General features: G+C 45.3%; 1 protein-coding gene across 1 annotated transcript in view; it reads right to left on the reverse strand.

Moving 5' to 3' along the window:
* The window catches only part of BEND4 (BEN domain containing 4), a 31,241-nt gene extending 16,909 nt beyond the window's left edge, over positions 1-14,332 (reverse strand). The window contains exons 1-2 of the mRNA XM_074822424.1: positions 13,925-14,332; positions 5,347-5,913 (exon numbers count right to left, since the gene is read on the reverse strand). Of these exons, the coding sequence (XP_074678525.1) occupies positions 5,347-5,913; positions 13,925-14,291 (934 nt within the window). The 5' untranslated portion in view covers positions 14,292-14,332. The remainder of the gene's footprint in view (positions 1-5,346; positions 5,914-13,924) is intronic.
* Positions 14,333-17,291: the final 2,959 nt, after the last annotated feature.

A 17,291-nucleotide genomic window follows, 5' to 3' on the forward strand; every position in this document is an offset into this window, starting at 1 on the left:
TAACAGGGAAACCAAGGAGCCACTGGTGAGCAGGAACAACAGTTTGTCACTAAAATGCCAAATGCAGACCTGCAAAATGCAAACCAAAGTTGAGACTGGGGAGTTCAGCCTTGCCAGGCTGAAATACAGCTCCCCACAAAGCTCCCACCAGCTCTTGCTTCCCAAGGTAGGCTAAGAAACCTGACCCCCCAAATTCTCATGGGTTTCTACCCAGAAGCATGGAGAAAACAGATTAATAAAGCCCTGGTCTGCTGCAGTTAGGTGTTTCCGTAAGTTTTTGTACGAAGGCTGGTTTAGCAAACTAAGCCAGCAGCCCCAAGCTGCAAGCAAAGCTGTGCTGCAAATTCAAAGGGGTTCTTGTGCCAAACACTGGGCGACCGTGCTCGAAGCTCTCTCTTCCTGAAGTAACTTCACGCTTTGAAGCTGAACAGCAGAATAAGGCCAGAGATCAGACCAAAACATCCAGAACATCAAGAGAAACCAAAGAAGTGGTTAAATGTGAACATCAAGAAAAAGGACAAAAAAAACCCCAACATGAAAAAGTGTTCATCATAACCCTTGATGGCTGCTTTATCTACACTGCTGCTGTGGTAGGCTCTTTGGAAATGTGATGCTCTGAAAGTATAAAGGAGACAGGATTTGTAGGGAAAAGTAATATCTTTTATTAGATCATCTGATATAGTCAGGAAAAAGAGTCAAGCCTTGGGCACACAAAACCTTCTGGAAAACTTGTCTGACTTTTTCAGTTACATTGATATTAACTCTACCTGCAAATCCCACTTTGCTTTGGCTACTTCCAGACACCATGAACGTCGCCTCTGTAGGTGATCACTTCTCTAATTTTGAGGGGGTTTGTCACCCCCATTCTCACACGGTTTGCTGGAGCATTTTTTGTTGCCTAGCCACCAAGGTAAGAGTAACTACTGTATTTATCACACATTGCTTCATCTTACTTATTTGTACCTTTTCACTATTTCCAGGCTGGTTTGTCCAAAACCATGCAGCAAAACTTGGAGCACCAGAAGGTAAACCCTCACTCATGACTTTGCTTTAACCACCTGGAAATATTTTCTCCCTTTTAGGCTGAAAGCTGTGAGAAAATCCTGCTGACAACAGCGAAGGAGAACTGCTTAATATCCTTATATATTAGAGGGTCTAAATCCAGGTCTTACATGCAGTCTCACAAATAAGTCATTAATTTTACTATTGGGAATGTATCACAGCCCTAGTAATTTTTATACAGAGGGAAGAGATTAGGAGACATTTTTCTCCTCATATAGATGGATTACTTTGCCCTGTTCTTGATGGTCTCAAAACCTTAAAGAGCCAATGACAAGTCTGCCAAACTCCTGCCAGGAATTATCTAATCTTTAAGTATTTCTCAAAACAAGACAAAATAACACACTGAATGAAATATTTCTATTTTTTTCAGTTGAACTGAAAACTAAAAATGTTCTGTTAATGGTTTTGCCTAAAAAACAAAATAAATTATTGGGGAGAACTGCACAAATTGCAAGACATCACACTGCTCCAAAACTAAAGCACTGAAATAGGAATTTTTCTTCATTTATTCCATAGCTGAAACAATTAAGATTTCACACAAATTTAAGTATTGTTTCAGTCAAATCAAATGGGTATTTTTTTGAGAAAAAACCCCAGACAACAACCAAAACATATGCAGTATTTCACCCATAGAATCATTTTTCTTCAGTGGTAATCAGCCAAAGAGTGATGCTAGGCTATGGGCAAAAAGATCCTACAGGACTGGAGGGCTTCTATAGCAACAGGGCAGAGTCCTGAGAACTGAAAAATCTTATTTTCCGTGTCCAAAAGCTACAGGAGGATAAGTCTTCTGTAATATTTGTTAAAAAAAAGTTGTTGCCTTTACATCTGCTGAGAAAACACTCTTCTTCCCGGTAGTCTCTTTGAGAGCCATGCAAATGGTGCTTTGCAGAGCTAGAGGCAGAGATGTACAGCGGTAACTATTTTTAGATTGCAAACTCTCATGGATTTTAAAAGGGCTTTTGCATATGGAAAGTTAAAAAAAAAGAAATGCAAAGTATTTCAGGAAAAGGATAAAATGATTCATAGACGGTTACAGAGCAGAAGGGAGGGGTTGGTGCTTTTATCTTCTATTGACAGGATTGCTAGTGGGAGCCTCGGCACCCTGGGGAGGGCATGGTGCACGCCTTCCACCGCCCCACGGGGTCCCCTGCCAGCCTCACCGAGCAGCTCCAGCCTCCCTCCCTCAAGGATGAGAAGGAAAACCACTACGTCAAAAAACCTGCTCTTCCAGCAGCTTGATGGGACAGTATGGCAGCCTCCACACCCGTCTAGCTGCCTCGACAGTTGCTCCCCTGCTGCAGTAATCAAATTGCCTGGCCCAGTGTGAGGTGTATGAATGAGCAGGGAAAAAAGTTTGTGCTCTGAGATGACTCTGATGTGATAGATGGTGGCAAACAACACTGAAACTCTCTGCCAAGGCCTTTCTGGCTCATTCCTGAGGCACACAACGTCTTGATGGGCAAAAAAAATGCGTAAGAGAACGAGCATTTGCGCCTGTTTACATACAGAGTTGGACATTTCAAGTCACAGAAAAATTTCTGCCGGCTTCTTTGGTAGCAGAAGCTCACTGGAGCAAAAATAATTAGACATCGCCTTTAGTTGATTTTTGATTAACCTCGCTCAGCGGGGGCTGTGGGACTGCCTGGGGAGCTCAGACCTCTGTCTGACCATGTAGCAAAATCCGAGGGCACCTTCTGTGGCTCTTAATGCTTCCCCAGACACATGGGGCACTTTGGAGCTATCTGTGGATCACCCAGAGAGCAGCAGATGCATCTCATGACGATTTTATGTTGGCTGACGAAGTCGTATGTCTTTGCACATTTATTTCATGTTTGTCTGCTTCCTTTGATACACTATTAACAAGGTGTTTCATTAGTCCTAGGGGGTGGAAAATGACTGTGTTTATGTATGTTTATCTCGCTTTTAAAGGGAGATAAGGGTAACTGTGATGTCCCAGGTAAACACGGGCTGCTTAGCTCGGCATTAATCCTAGCAAAATACAGGCAATCACAACGGGATTCAATTGACTAAGAACTAAAGAATATGAATATAATTAATGCCAGTCAAAACAGTCTCATGGAAAGTGGATCTTGTCAGACTAACCTGACTGTTGTTCTTTGATGAGATTATAGGTTCGCTTGAAAAAGTCAGGTTGAACAGCTGTAATATACCTAGACTCCTGAAGGGCATTTAACTTATACTACCATGAGTTATCTGATTGCAAAAGCAGCAACACACAACATCAGCAGACTAGAGCGTACACGGACTAAGAACCTGCTACCGACAATTCAAGTATTTGTCATTGGGGGAATCATCATGAATAGATGTGTTTCTAGCACACAAAGAAATTCTGGATGACACAGAAACTGGTGATCCAGCAAACAGTGGGCAAACAGGGTAGCCAAAGCAACCCGGATCACTTAGTAAATGAACACAGCCAGACACAAAGTATGTCTGTATAGGAAGAAATGCGCACAGAATGAGAAGCTCAGCTGCACAACTAATGGCCAAATGACCAGGGCAACCGCAGGTGGGAACAGAGAGACTCTTCACCTTTGCTCAGGCATATAGGAACATATTGAACATATTTCCAGTGCCCAAATTTTAAAGAACTGAGCAGAAGGGGAAAAAAGAACTGCAAAGAAGGATTCAACTCAGTTGATTTCAGATAGTCAGGCAGGGAATAAGCCACACGTTTTCACCAGTGTAATTAATCGCTGGAGTCAAGTGTCAGGTAAGAAGTAGAGCTATTGCTCACCACAGTCTCCAAATCAGGACTGGAGGCCTTCTGAGATTACTTGAGTCAAATAGAAGTTTTGCTTTAGTCAAAGTCAAAATGTGTTCAATATAGGTGACTGAATGAAAGCTGTAGGAGAGATTATAGACCCTAATGACCATTTTTGGTCTTACACACCTGAAGCTAGGACTCAACAGGAGTTGAAGGCCACAGGATTCCCTTTGTCACACAGTTTCCATGTGATATACGAACCAGTAATGAACCCAGCAAGAGTGCATGAGTTATGGTGACTCCAGATTGAGTTATGGGGACTCCAGTTTTGGGAGGGGTGGAGAAAATATTCTAAATTTGGGGTTTTCTCAGCACTGAACAATGTTGCTTATGGGATTTGCTGGTACCCCTAGGGACCAATGCACAAAAGAAAACCACAATGTAATACAAATAATGCATAATACATCACTGATAGCTGGGGAGAAGAATTACAAAGACTGCTTGATTTTAGCTCAGATTTTGCAACTGCACCTACATACTGGGGCAGTAGTTGGTTACTGCCACCTTCTTTTCTAGTAGCTTTGAAGTATTTTCTCTCTTGCAGCTCATGCTATATTATCTGTGCTTTTCTGCCATTTAGGGATTAGTTCAATTAACTTTGCATGGATCTACCCTATGAATCTCAAACTTTAGCTAGCAAACCTGTAGCTTCCTAGCATTTATACATGTCAGAAGTGTGTTGTGTACTTATTTTCTTTGCTAAATTCCAGTTTGCTTTTAGTATTATTATTTGAGGTGTATTTTTGCCTGTACTTAAAGTGTAGAGGATATAGGTCCAAGACACTTTGTTCTTATCCAATACCACTCTTCAAGTATCTCGGTGCACCTTAAGAGTGAGAAGTCCTAAGTTTAAAGGGGCAAGAGAAGTCTTTCACAGAGAGGCTTTCTATTAGATGGGTTTTTTCTGTCTGCTTTCTCCCCACCAGTGGCTGCTAGATATTGCTGAGGTGGAGAAGTTGTCAAGCTTTCTTTTCAGGTTTTATTTGAAGATGAATGGGAGACGTATTTATGCTTCTCACTGAGACAACAGCAATTTAAGAGAGACTGTTCAAGGTAAAAGCCAAATCTATTTCAGTTAAAAGTATGGATGCAACTTTGAATAGTTTCTTTAAGTAACCAAAAAAGGACCCTAAAAAGGGAATTAGGTTTATAAGCTGCAATGTCCCTTAAAGAACAAGATAATTAGGAATAAAAGAATATGTTTGAAATTACTGTAACAAACCACCTGATGTTTAGAATTTGGAATTACAAGTACATCCCATCCTGAACACAGCTCACTAGTCTAGGACTCAAGATTCATATGGATGAGTACCAGCAGATAATTTAGCAGTGGGCACAGCTATAGGAATTCTGGCTGGAGATAATTTCCAGTGTTTGATTACTATGATCGCAACCTTAAAAAAAGACTAGAACTTAAACCAAATTATTTAAAAAAAAAATCCATACTATTTTTATCACTGATTGACAATATTATTTAGCAGGGTATTATTTACCTGGAATGCTCTCCAATTTTCTACGAAGTTCCTCATTTTCTTGTTGCAATGAAATTACCTCCTGCTCTAGCTCTTGACACCGAGGGCAGTAACCTTCTTCCTCTTCCTCCTCTTCCTCCTCTGGAAGTGTAGAAGATGATGGGTGACCATGAGATTCAGATGTTGCTGGAGATGTCCATCCACCTAAAGTGTGTACTGGAGAGGTTGAAAGTGGATCCACATCTGCCAAATGGCTAAAATCATTTACTGATGAGGTGTTCTGAGAAGGGAAGCTCCCAGAAAGCAAATAGTTCTGAAGAGAATCGGTAAAAACTCTCAGAAAGGCTGAGGTTTGTTGTTTCTTTTGCATATACTGCATCTCTATGTCTAAAATGTCTGATGTCTGACTATGGACCATTTTCCCAAGCTGACATTGCTCTTGTCTTTCACTATAATTTGGGTTTTCCTGCTTTATACAAGAAATCATGGATTGAGAGTGATTGTTGTCCAGTAGTTTTCCACCACAATTTAAAAGACTTAGAACCCGGCTGCATTGTTGGGCAAAGGCATCCAGAATCATTCGACTCTCTGCAACAAAAGAAAAGATGAATCACAGAAACCTAATGCAAAAGGTTATGCCAGGCAGTAGCAGCTAGATGAATGTACACAACCGTTTACAGTAGCATGCATTTTATTTCTAAACACATTAAAATTATGGCTTCTGCTTTAATACTTCTGCAACACTGTGATTTAAAACAATCCCGACTTTGCTTCTATTTTGAGAGTGCCCTTGTGCCCTTGCTGTTAATCAGAAATGCATTGTGATGATAGTCACTGCTTACTGCCATCTTCTTTCAGAGGGATTAAGGCAGGAAAACGGGGAAGAAAATACAAATTCCATCCAGTTTGCTACAAGTAAAAGTTCAGGTAAGTACTTCTCTGGAAGCCTATTTCAAGCTGCTGGTGGGCATTGCCTGTACATATTTGCAGGACTTTGCACTACACCGTCTTTCTATGCCCTGCTCCTCTCCAACAAGGCTTCCAAGCTTTGTTTTGTGTCCCTTTCACCTTTGCTGCACTTGCTTGACACTGTGAATGGGACACTTCACGTGACCTACCCCCAATTCTATGGACTTTGCCTCTGTTCCTTTTGTTCTAGGTTCCAGGGATGTCCAAGAACAACTCAAGAGTGGTAAGCATAAAACCCTCTTCTTACACCAAGGAAAGGCATCAAATGCACAGTGTGAAGCTCCTCTGGTCAGAGGAGGAATTTTTACTGTCCTGTTGACCTCCTATGAGTTTATTGGTAGGCCAGTATCATGCAGTGAAGAGCAGTCAGAGTTCTTCAAGCTGCTCTGGACATAATCAGGAAACTGTACATGGGGCACTGGGAAACTGTACTGTGCAGCAGTTTGTGGAGGCAGCAGCTCAGTTTTGGAAGCAGGACAAGGATGCCATGCCGCACCTAGTCGGCCTTGCCTCTAATGACAGGAGGTGTCACGTCTCAGGGAGCAATAGCAGCTACAACTAAATCTCTACAGTAGGATGGTTTGTTTCTGCAGTATCTGTGTATGTAAAGCCAAGCTGCTCTAACAGTTCCTGGACCGAGATGCAAAAATGACCAAGACATTTGGCTCTAATTTATGGTATCACCTGTTAGGTTCACTGATAAAAATAATGCCTTTTAATTTTTTTAGCTTATTCATAGCTGAGTTCCTCTAGGTGTCTAAAAAGATGAAACTAACACTTTGCATAAGATAAAAAAAAAAAAAGACTGGTATGTTTAAGCGCTGCCAATTTTGGAGAGCTCTTCTCAAGCAGGCTTGACTTTTAGAAAGTGACAAACGCATTTACTTTTGAAAAGGCAACCTGCTACAGATGCATGAGACTAAGCACCCCAGACCTTCATTTATCTTAACTTCATCACTAGAGACGAAAACATAGCCTCATCACACTGATAATATGCAAAGAACAAAAACATTCAGAATTCAGGCCTTTAAGAGGTGGCATTTCTCACGGTACTTCTCCACGATCAAGAAGATACACCTTCTGGTGGAAAATCTGCTTCACGCTGAGGTTAGTATAGCTGGCCTGAAGAATATTTGAAACATCACTAATTTGCATTTTTACCATCCTTCAGATCTCTGCAAAGAGGGCAGGGCTGAAGCAGCACACAAATGCTTTCAGTCTCGAACGCAGCCGGAGGAGACCTCCCCAGCACAAAACCCAAGGATGTGATCTCCCAAAGACTTAACCATATGAACAGGGACGTGGGACGGACAGAGTAAGCACAGGTGCAGCGCTGGGCTACGAGGCTGCCCAGGGCCAAGGCGGGAGAGCCCACCAGTATGTGGAGGATTGGGGTGGACCTCAGACCACTTAAAGCATCCTTGCAATCAGCCTCCTGTGCTAAGGAGTCGTACCACACCCTTGTAGATGGGCTCTGACCAACCATGGCAGATTCCTCCAGCACATCTTTGATCCAAAACGCCCTCTGTCCACACTACAAATTCAAAAGGGCAGAAACGCACAGGCACTGCTACCTCCTTTGCTGCCTCCTTTGAACCAGTGAGGTGCCAGGTGCTCTGTAGCTTCCATACCTGCTGTCCCTCCTTCCCTTTTATTGCATTAACATAAGGCCAGCTGTCTTTAACCCTTATGAACAACAGATGTAATAGAAATTAGAAGAATGGAACCTCGGTGATGTTGCAGCTTTCTAACTGGGACCTACTGATAAACCAAAAGAAAATCAAGAAACTCAAGCTCTTATCACTAACAACCTCAAGTTGTGCTTTCTTCATCTTATTTCTTTACTTCCCACATTTCCCCTTTAAAATTATTACAAGATGATATTGATTGGAACTTTACAATCCTACTACAGAGCAGTTTTTCCATTCATTTTAATCCTATAATCCGATTCCAGACCTGAAGTCATATTTACTGTTTGTATTTTAATCATTATGGTCCCTGTTGACAAAACAGTTACTCATTCTTTGTGTATTCTTGTTGCAAGGGGACAAAATATGAATGAAACAACTGAAAAGTATTCTAATATTACAGTTTCTCCTAAAATACGGCAAAAAGTAACCTGACATTTCAAATACCAGTCTTAAAGAATGCTATAATACACACTAACATCAGTAAAGATAAAATTAATGATTAGTTTTGTTGTAAAATTGAATGCATTAGGCACATTCACTGTGATAATGGCTTAAAATGTAACTGAAATTTTATACAGAAATGACAGTATTGATTTAATCTTCAGTTCAGTATTAGATCTACTACAAAGACACAATAACAGCAATCACTGTTTTTTTCTTAACTTTAACCCATACTCAAAGATATAAAAATGAAAGGCACGACAAGGCAGGGTTATTCTGAAACGCTAGCACAAAGATTTGCAAATGCTTTTTTTGTGGGTACCACTGGGCAGTAATAGCGAGGGATGCTCTCAGCACATGTTCTGGAAACATCTGGCTCTGTGCTGAAGAGGGTACCACTTTGAAGCAACTTCTACACCAGTACATGTGCCCACAGTCTGAACAACCCTAAGTGAGAATGATAACTATGGTTGTTTCTTGTGATGGAGAAAAAATAAAAACGAATGCTGTCCATTTAGCATATATCATAGAAATAGGGATTTCAGCTTTTACGGACTGACTGTAATTAGAAATACAAGCATCACTAAGAAATGACAAAAAGTTGTTTTTATGTGATTACTACTGAATAATCAGAATCTATGATTCTTAATTGATTTAATGTAATGTACATATTTTCTAGAAAAGGAGGATTCTATTGAAATGACTGCACCAAACTAAAACAGTGTAAACAGTTTATTAAAGTCTTATTGTGATCTTCCTTTTCCTTATTACGATGCTCACCAATCATGTAATTCTAATGTCTCCGACCCTGCTGTCTTTAGTCTTACAGAACTTCTGTCAACAGTAACAAAACTTTTGCCTGAAGGTGGACTTGCCAGATCAGGACCATAAAGTGCTAATAGAGTAGGATTAAATTGCTAAAAGTATAAGTATTCTTAACTAGATTATTTGAGAGTGCAAGCAACCAGAAGATACTATCATATGGCAAATCAGGTATCAACTCCCAGATATAGCATTCTTCTTTACATCTTCTCACTGATGCTGAACTATGGGGCTCCTTAGCTATCCAACTGCCAGACTAAAACCAGGGGTTTAGTAAGAACTTCTGAAACTCAACCTGATGATTTACACTGATGCATCAGAAAGGATGTCTGGAAAGATTGGCAGGTATAACATCAGCTTTCCCTATACCTGAGGATCTTTTCAATACTTAGACCAGACAGCTTTATTAATAAGGCATTGTGTTGGATCTCAATGGCTCTGGATTCAGGTCGTGGCTTTTCCACAGATTCCTTTGTAATCCTGGGCAGTTGGTTTAAAAAGTTATCTTTATAACTATTGAGTGGGTCTGAATACCATACATTCTCCCCTGCAGGGAACGTATTCATTGCTACTCAATTTTCAGCAAGATTCCAAAGTTCAGGTTCCTTAGCAATTTCAATCATCTCACTCTTCACCTCACTTGGTGATTTGTATTTTGTGATTTGTTCGATTATTACCGTATTATTATTCATTTAGATCCCGGGGCAGCAGCTCTGTACCCCCCAAACAGCTTTGTCCATGCACACAGACTTTGTCATTATGTTTCTAGATATGAACACTGCTGTAAATACCTATGTTTGGGCCACAAAATTGGGAGCACTTGACGCCTCCCATGACTAAGCAATGCTTTCTTAGGCATTCTGCATGAAGATCACCAAAACAGTCTATTGGATGAAGATACAAGTGTTTGGCCATTTCACTACTGACTGGATAGATCTGCTTCCAGATGAGAGTTCCCAACTTTTCAGTAGAGGTCAAAATAATGATCTTCACCTTCTCTGCTCGCTTAAAACACTTTTTTCTGTGCAGGCATGATATTAACTGGTCATGTTAAACATGCCAGGTTGTTGGCACTGGAATAACACCACTAAGACAGCTCTGCTCTTCTTTCTCTGCTTTCCATGAAAGCCCACCTTAAATTTTAAGGCACTCTGTTAAGGTCTACATCACGCTTTCCTACGAAGAGGAGTTTCTTTGGTGGACTATGATACTGTTTAATGAACATGCTACCAAAACCAAAGATACACATTGTTTTCATACCAGGAAAATAATCTGAATAGACTAACAAAGACTAAACGATTAATAGATTTTGGAAGAGAAAATGGGTATCTGCTGGCGCTTTGAATGCACCTGTCTGTGAGGCTTACTCTGCAGCAGCAGTGGTCAGAGTAACCACTATTCACTCAAGGAAAGACATGGCTCTCATTGCAGTGCAGCTCCACATTTCTCGTTGTAAGATGACATTTCTCATGCAGGATCTTTCCATACAAGATGGGATCTCAAGCTAGATTTTTCTTCACCATGGCACAAAGTGGAGAACACATGCTCTTCCTCCTTTCCCTAACCACTCCTCCTTCCAGGGTCTGGAGGCCAGGGAGGTCTCTTTGAAAGGGACTGATGAAGAAAGCATTTATACTTGGCAAGAGCTCTAAACATTAGGAAAAGCTTCAAAAATATGGAAGCATCCTTACTTGTGGCTGTATTTGAGGTGCCCTCTCTCAAGAGGTGCTCTGAATCCCAAGGGGCCAGAAATGCCATGCCTGAAGATTAAGAATCAACTGCATTAAGTGCTTAAGTTGCTAGGACAGAGTTATGACATCCCAGGAATGGTGTTTTACTAGCCAGCTTGCTCACTGTTGCCTGCACAAGTGAAGAGGTATCAGCAAAAAGAAAGGAATCTCTGAAACGGAACTTACGAAATGGGTGTCCCTACAAAACTGAGATCTACAGCCCTCTACCCCTTCATTCAAGTAAGCACCCACCAAGTGCTACGGGTAAGCTAAGTGGGAAAACTCTGCAAGTCATGGATGGTGACCGCCTGCCCTGTGGAGAACAACTTAGCGGACCTGCAGCTGCACACCTGCTAAGGGCAGGATCCTTCCCTCCCTACAAACACCCACCACCCGGGACACGAACCTCCGGCTAAGAGGTGTTCTGGAAAGGGCCCAGCCCACGCCCCTTGCTGGTGTGAGGAACCGAGGAGCTGGGTGGGCTGAGACCCTGCGGGGCACTGGGCAAAGCACAGAGCGACTGTGCATGGAGCACACGCAAATGCTCCCACTCCCCAGGCGCAAAACCCCAGCTCCGTTTCCCCAGCAGCAGCCTGAGCTATTAAATTGCCTCACACATTTGTTAAGAGGATTTCAAGGCTCTGGATGACAGGATGGAAGCACTTCACATACATACGGCCCCAAGGTCCCAACCAGCTCACCCTCAACAGCAGGGGCTCACCTTACTGGTGCTACAGCTACTCCAACACAAGGCACTGGGTGGTTCTCCATCACCGAGCAGGAAGGCTAGGTCCACAGCTCAGCAAAGCACGCGGACCTCCGAGATTATGATACCCAGGTGGTCTAAACCTTGTCTCTTGGTCTATCAGCCTCTGGTAACAACTAGCACAAAACCCTACTTCTGCACACTGTGGCAAGCTTTTGGTTTGTTTTCTCCTGTTATGTTTTGCTCAGTACTTAACTCTGAGCTGAGAGGAGGGTATGTTGGGACCCATATAGGAACCTAAAGTAAAAGTAAAGCCTGGATGTGCAGGTGATGGGACAGGGACTTCACAGAAATTCAGTGCAAGCAGCAGTTCCTTGACTATCTTTTTTAGCACAGGACTGAATCAATGACAAACTCTGAAGCCTGTACTAGCTCCTGGTTAGCGCAGTCTACAGGGGCAGGAGAAAGTCCAAATTTCTGCTCATCAAAGCCCACAGGGCTCTGCTGTGAAAATGGCCTTGTATATCATCTACCAAACAGCTGAGTGTTTTCCATGGCATAATCTGCTTCTGTAAAGAAATGTAGGCGCCACATTTATCAGCAGCATTTTAATTGTGGGACACAAAAAAACCCCCTGAAATACCAGAATTTGGGCATTTAAAATAAGAAATAATTTCAGAAAAAAGAAAACATGACCTTCTGCCACGAATCACGGGACTATGCGTCAGCCGTGAATTTTCAGGCTAATCTATTCAAGTATTAAACTTTTTTGGTAAAGTACTTGAATTATTTGTAACAAGACATGATAAATTCATCCAGTACACGGCTGCTTCTGAGTGAAAACGGGCATTAAAACATAGCCATATATCCTATTAACTAGCATATCTCCCTGTTTAGTAAGGAAATGTCATCACATTTGTTACAAAGGCAAACAGCAACATACCAAAACAGGATCCAATTTTTCTAAATAAATAAATCAATGATGTGTCAAAAATTAACAGATGAGTTAATATACCCGATGTTATCAAAACCAGATGGTGCTTCATAATATTCATCCTGTTCAGTCAAACCCTGAATATATTCTGGACCATCAGTATATAAAATAGGATGCTGCTATTTGTGATGGCAAACAAAAGCAATCATGCCTGCCAAGCACATACTATAACAGGCAGCATTTCAGCTCTGCTAGACAGAAAGTAATTAGAATGCTTTTAATGTCCAAAAGAATGATGCTGATAGGCTGCCACAGATGTGTAGATTTATGAATATTTATATGGTGGTTTATAGCTGACACTTTTATCAGTTGAAGAAGATAAAATATCTGCCTGACTCAAAAGCTTGACAGTCAGGTTAATAAAATCTCATTAAAGAGAATGACCTATGCAATTATATAGGATTTATTGTAATTCATTTTTGATTGTACTCTGCTTAAAGATGCAATTTCCCATTTCCTGATGCCAAATTTAGGTTGCATATCAAGATCTACGTGGTTTTTAACTCCAAGCCATCACTAGAAGAAAGATACGCGTTCAGCATCTCGGCATCTTACACCTTTAAAGAAAAAAAATAATAAAATAATCTGATCTCCTGTTCCTCGCTGCATCTTACGAAAACGGTGCAGACAAGCAGCCGGTCTATCTTCTTTCTGTTAAAATCACCACCTCTTTAACAGCAGCCTCTCCATTACCAGCGGCTCCCTCCGGCAGCCAGCCCCAGCCCGCCGCCCTCCCCGGCCGCAGCCGGCCCGGGGCTGCCCCCCCGGCTCCCCCCGCCCCGCAGACGGCAGCGCCGCTCCTGCAGGTGCGATCCGCCCGCCGGCCGCTTGCCCCGCCAAGTCGCGGGCGGCTGCCGGCACAGCCCCGACGGCGGCGGCCGCGATCCCCTCCCGCCCCCCCGGGAGCGACGCCGGCCGGGCAGCCGCCCCGGCCCCGACAGCAGCCCCGCCCGCCCCCGGGAACTTTAGTGATGCCCGACCGACGGCCGGACCCAAACGCTCGCCCCGCTTCCCCCCCCCCCCCCCCCCCAGTCCCCCCGCGCCCAGCCCCGGGGCGGCCGGCGCCGCCAGCCCCGATGGCGGGGACCCCGCCGAGGGGGGGGGTGGAGCCCGCCGCCAGCCCCCCGGGCGAGGGGTGTACGTGGTGGGGGTGTGTGTGTGGGGGAGCCCGCAGCCCCCATCCCGCTCCCGCCTGCTGCAAAGTGCCCCGCGAAGTTGCGCGGCGGAGGAGAGGAGTTGCGGGTACCTGCGCTCAGCTCCGCGCCGCCGCCCCCCGCCGCCGCCGGGCAGGGGCCGTAGCGGCCCGAGGAGCTCGGGGCCGGCGGCGGCGGCGGGCGGGGGTGGCCCTGGGCAGCGCCGGGGGCGGCGGCGGGGCGGGCGGGCCCGTTGGGGAAGGGGCCGTGCGGCGCGTAGGGCAGCGGCTCGGCGGCGTGCGGGAAGGGCTGCCCCGCTCCGCGCCCGCGGGGCACCTCCACCATGGTGGGTCTCTCGTAGCGCTTGGCCAGCGCCGCCCGCTTCCCGGGGAAGGTCTTCAGGACGCTGTAGGGGCCCCGCTGCTTGTAGATTTTGGGGGTGCTGGGCCCCTCCTCCGCCGGCTGCATCTCCTCCTCCATCCTCCGCCGCCTCCCCCGGCCCGGCCCGGCCCGGCCCGGCGCGGCCCCGCTCCGGGGCTGTGTCTGCCGCCGCCGCGGCTCGTCTCTGTGGCACGGCGGAGCCCCGGCGCGGCGGGGCGCCGGCCTGATTGACAGGCGGCCGCGCCAATGCCTGGAGGGAGACGGGCGGCGACCGCCAAGTGTTTAGGGTAATCTCTGCTAATGGCAGCGGGGCGGGGAGGCGGGTCCTGGCGGGGCCGCCACCGCCCCCGGCACCCCCCCGCGGGGGCAGGTGAGCTCGCCGGGAACCGCCGCGGCGGGCGGGAGGCGAGCGGCGGCCGCGGGGCCCCCTCCGCCCCTTCGCCCGGCTCAGCAGGGCTCGCCGGGGCCGCGGGGTACCGCCCCGCCCCGCGCTGCGCGGAGCCGCCGCAAAAACTTTGTGGCCCCTCCGCCGGGCGCGGAGCCCCGCCGCGGCTGCCCCGGCGGGGGCCCGGCCCGCCCCATCCCTCCCCGCCCGCGGCGAGCCGCCGGTCCGCCTCCGCGGTTATTGGGGGTGAGATAAATAATGCCATAAATAAAAGTATTTGGGAGTCCAGGACCTGTCAGAGTTGATTAGGGCACAGAGGACGTTTTCTTTCTCATTATGCAAAAGCATTTCATGGCGAAATAAAAGAGGTTTCGCTGTAACTCATGCATGTCAGATTTCCAGGAATCCGGGAGATTAATCACATTTAACATTATTTGCAACGTCTCTCCCCCCCGCCCCCCGCCCGCTTTTTGCAAACTGCTTAAATGAGGCGGACACGTGGGGCGAAGCCTCGTCCAGCTCCCCTCCGCCTCCCGCTCCCCTCCGCCTCCTGCCCAGACCCTTTCAGGGACAGTTAAGAAATAATGAAACGCTGGTGAAAGACAGGAGGAGAATGAGATGCCATCGAGAGACGTTTCTGAGAAATGGTGGAGATCTGGGTGAGATGGGAGACAGCTGAAACTGAATGATATGTTGAAGAAAAATAAACGATAACAAACCGCTTGCTTGCTCTCCCCATTCTTTTCTGTGAGGCAATTTTATATTTTGCATTAACATTTCCCTTCTTCTGTCCCACTTCTCTCCTGCTTCTGCTGCTATAATTTATCAGGATTACAATAAGCCCTCTGGCTTGTGGAAGTAAAATTACAGAACACCTTAGTTATATTTAAGCAGTGGCGGTGGGAAATCATTCCTCTATCATCACCTGGAGTTTTGGCCACTTATTGTGGTCATTGCTCTCCCATTTCAGCTTTATTTATTTAGTCAGAGTCGGGCTTGCTGGAAATGAAAAGCGACCCTTCTCTACTGATGTAATTAACTCCCGCAGTCTTCGGCCCCTCTCCTGCAGAAAAGTCAAGCTAACTTCTACAACCCAGGCATTTCTTTCATGCAGGGCATACAAGGAGCTGGGCTGTTTCTGATTTTGATTTTTTTGACAAGTAGAATAAATCGATTACTTATAGCAGCCAAAAGCCTCCAAGTAAAGGCTAGCGTAATAGAAATCACTATTTTACTTAAGCAAAATCAATCATAAGTCTTTTTGTTTTCTGACTGATTCTTTGATCGCCTGTAATTTTAAAAAAATATTGTACTGTAATGCAAAAGAGGCACTGGAAATAATGTGAGAGAAACTCTGCTTCCACTCAGAAATAAAATGTGTCCTCCACCTTGTCTCATCTGATTGGCCTCTACTACAGCTGTGGCCAGCAGCTATCGGAGGTCAGTACAGTAATAAAATTATATAAAGTTAATAGTAGGCTCTTAATAATTAGATTCAAATAAACAGTCAGAAATTACCCACTCAGGTGTCAACTGCATTCCTAGGAGCTCACTATTGGTGTTGATGCCTACCCCTCTACTTCTGGAGGAGGAAACCACCCTTGCCTACCATGAGCCTCGTGCAAACAAAGAAAACTGGGGTTGGCGGGTCATGTCCTCCAAGCTGCCTCCTTTATCGGGCTGGGGTCCCTGCAGCTCATGAGGCAGATGCTGGGTCTTTGTGGACATGAAGAGAGAAGCAGATTTGGGGTTAATGGGGTCCAAAGCCACTGAAATGAAGCAGGGACCTCAGCCAGGAGGAAAATGGAATACATACTTTATGCGCTGAACTTCTTTCTGCTGAGGTTTTTGACAGTGCCCATCAAAATGCCCCTTCAGTTGTTTTTAGGAAGGCTTGTCTTTTTCCTCTGCTCTCAGTGCTTCTTCTGGGTATGTAGACCTGAAAAATGAGTTGTTTTTTTTTCTGCCCACTTTCCTTCTATGACTCTTCCCCTGAGTTTTGGACGAGGGACTCTGGTGCTGTGGGCCAAAGGCTGTATGTTGTGCCTAACCTGAGGGACTCCTGCAGCTCAGGCCTGTGAAGCAAAAGCGTTTAACCCTGGTGGTCCCACCTTTGGTTTTGTGGGAAGCCCCTTTTTAGGGCAACACCATTTTACCCATGAGCTCTGTACAGATACATAGTTGCTCTTGCAGGAGAACTAAGGTGGCTTTGCAGTTGAGGAGCGTGGGCCTAGACTGGCCAAGAGGCAGGCTGGGTGAAGTGATGTTCTCAAAGTATGGAGACATGCCACTGTACCCACTGCGAGCAATTGTGGACTGCCCCCTTCCATGGCCGCTCCCTGCAGCACATCCTACAGCACCCGAGTGGTCTCATGAGTAACAGCACGTAGTCATGAAATTATTATGAACCAAACATTTAACTCTGAATTACAGTCCCATTTTGGTTGCACACTGGATTAAAACAGTTAACACATAGCCTTGGTTGAGTTAAAAAAAAAAAAAAGCCTTAGCTGATACCCGCAGCTTATTTCAAGAAAGCCAAACACCTTCATTTCCCTTTGACTGTGCCACCACTTGGGATTTGACCCTGAAGCGAAGGTTGTGTCTTTCCCTACCTGTTTACTGATGCAAGTTTCTACTGTTTTACTGATGCTAAGGGCTGGAGATCTGTAACAGGATTATTTCAGAGCACTCTGAGCGGAAAAAGGATGGGA

This window comes from Strix aluco, chromosome 4, assembly GCF_031877795.1.
Source record: "Strix aluco isolate bStrAlu1 chromosome 4, bStrAlu1.hap1, whole genome shotgun sequence".
In the NCBI taxonomy this organism is placed as follows: domain Eukaryota; kingdom Metazoa; phylum Chordata; class Aves; order Strigiformes; family Strigidae; genus Strix; species Strix aluco.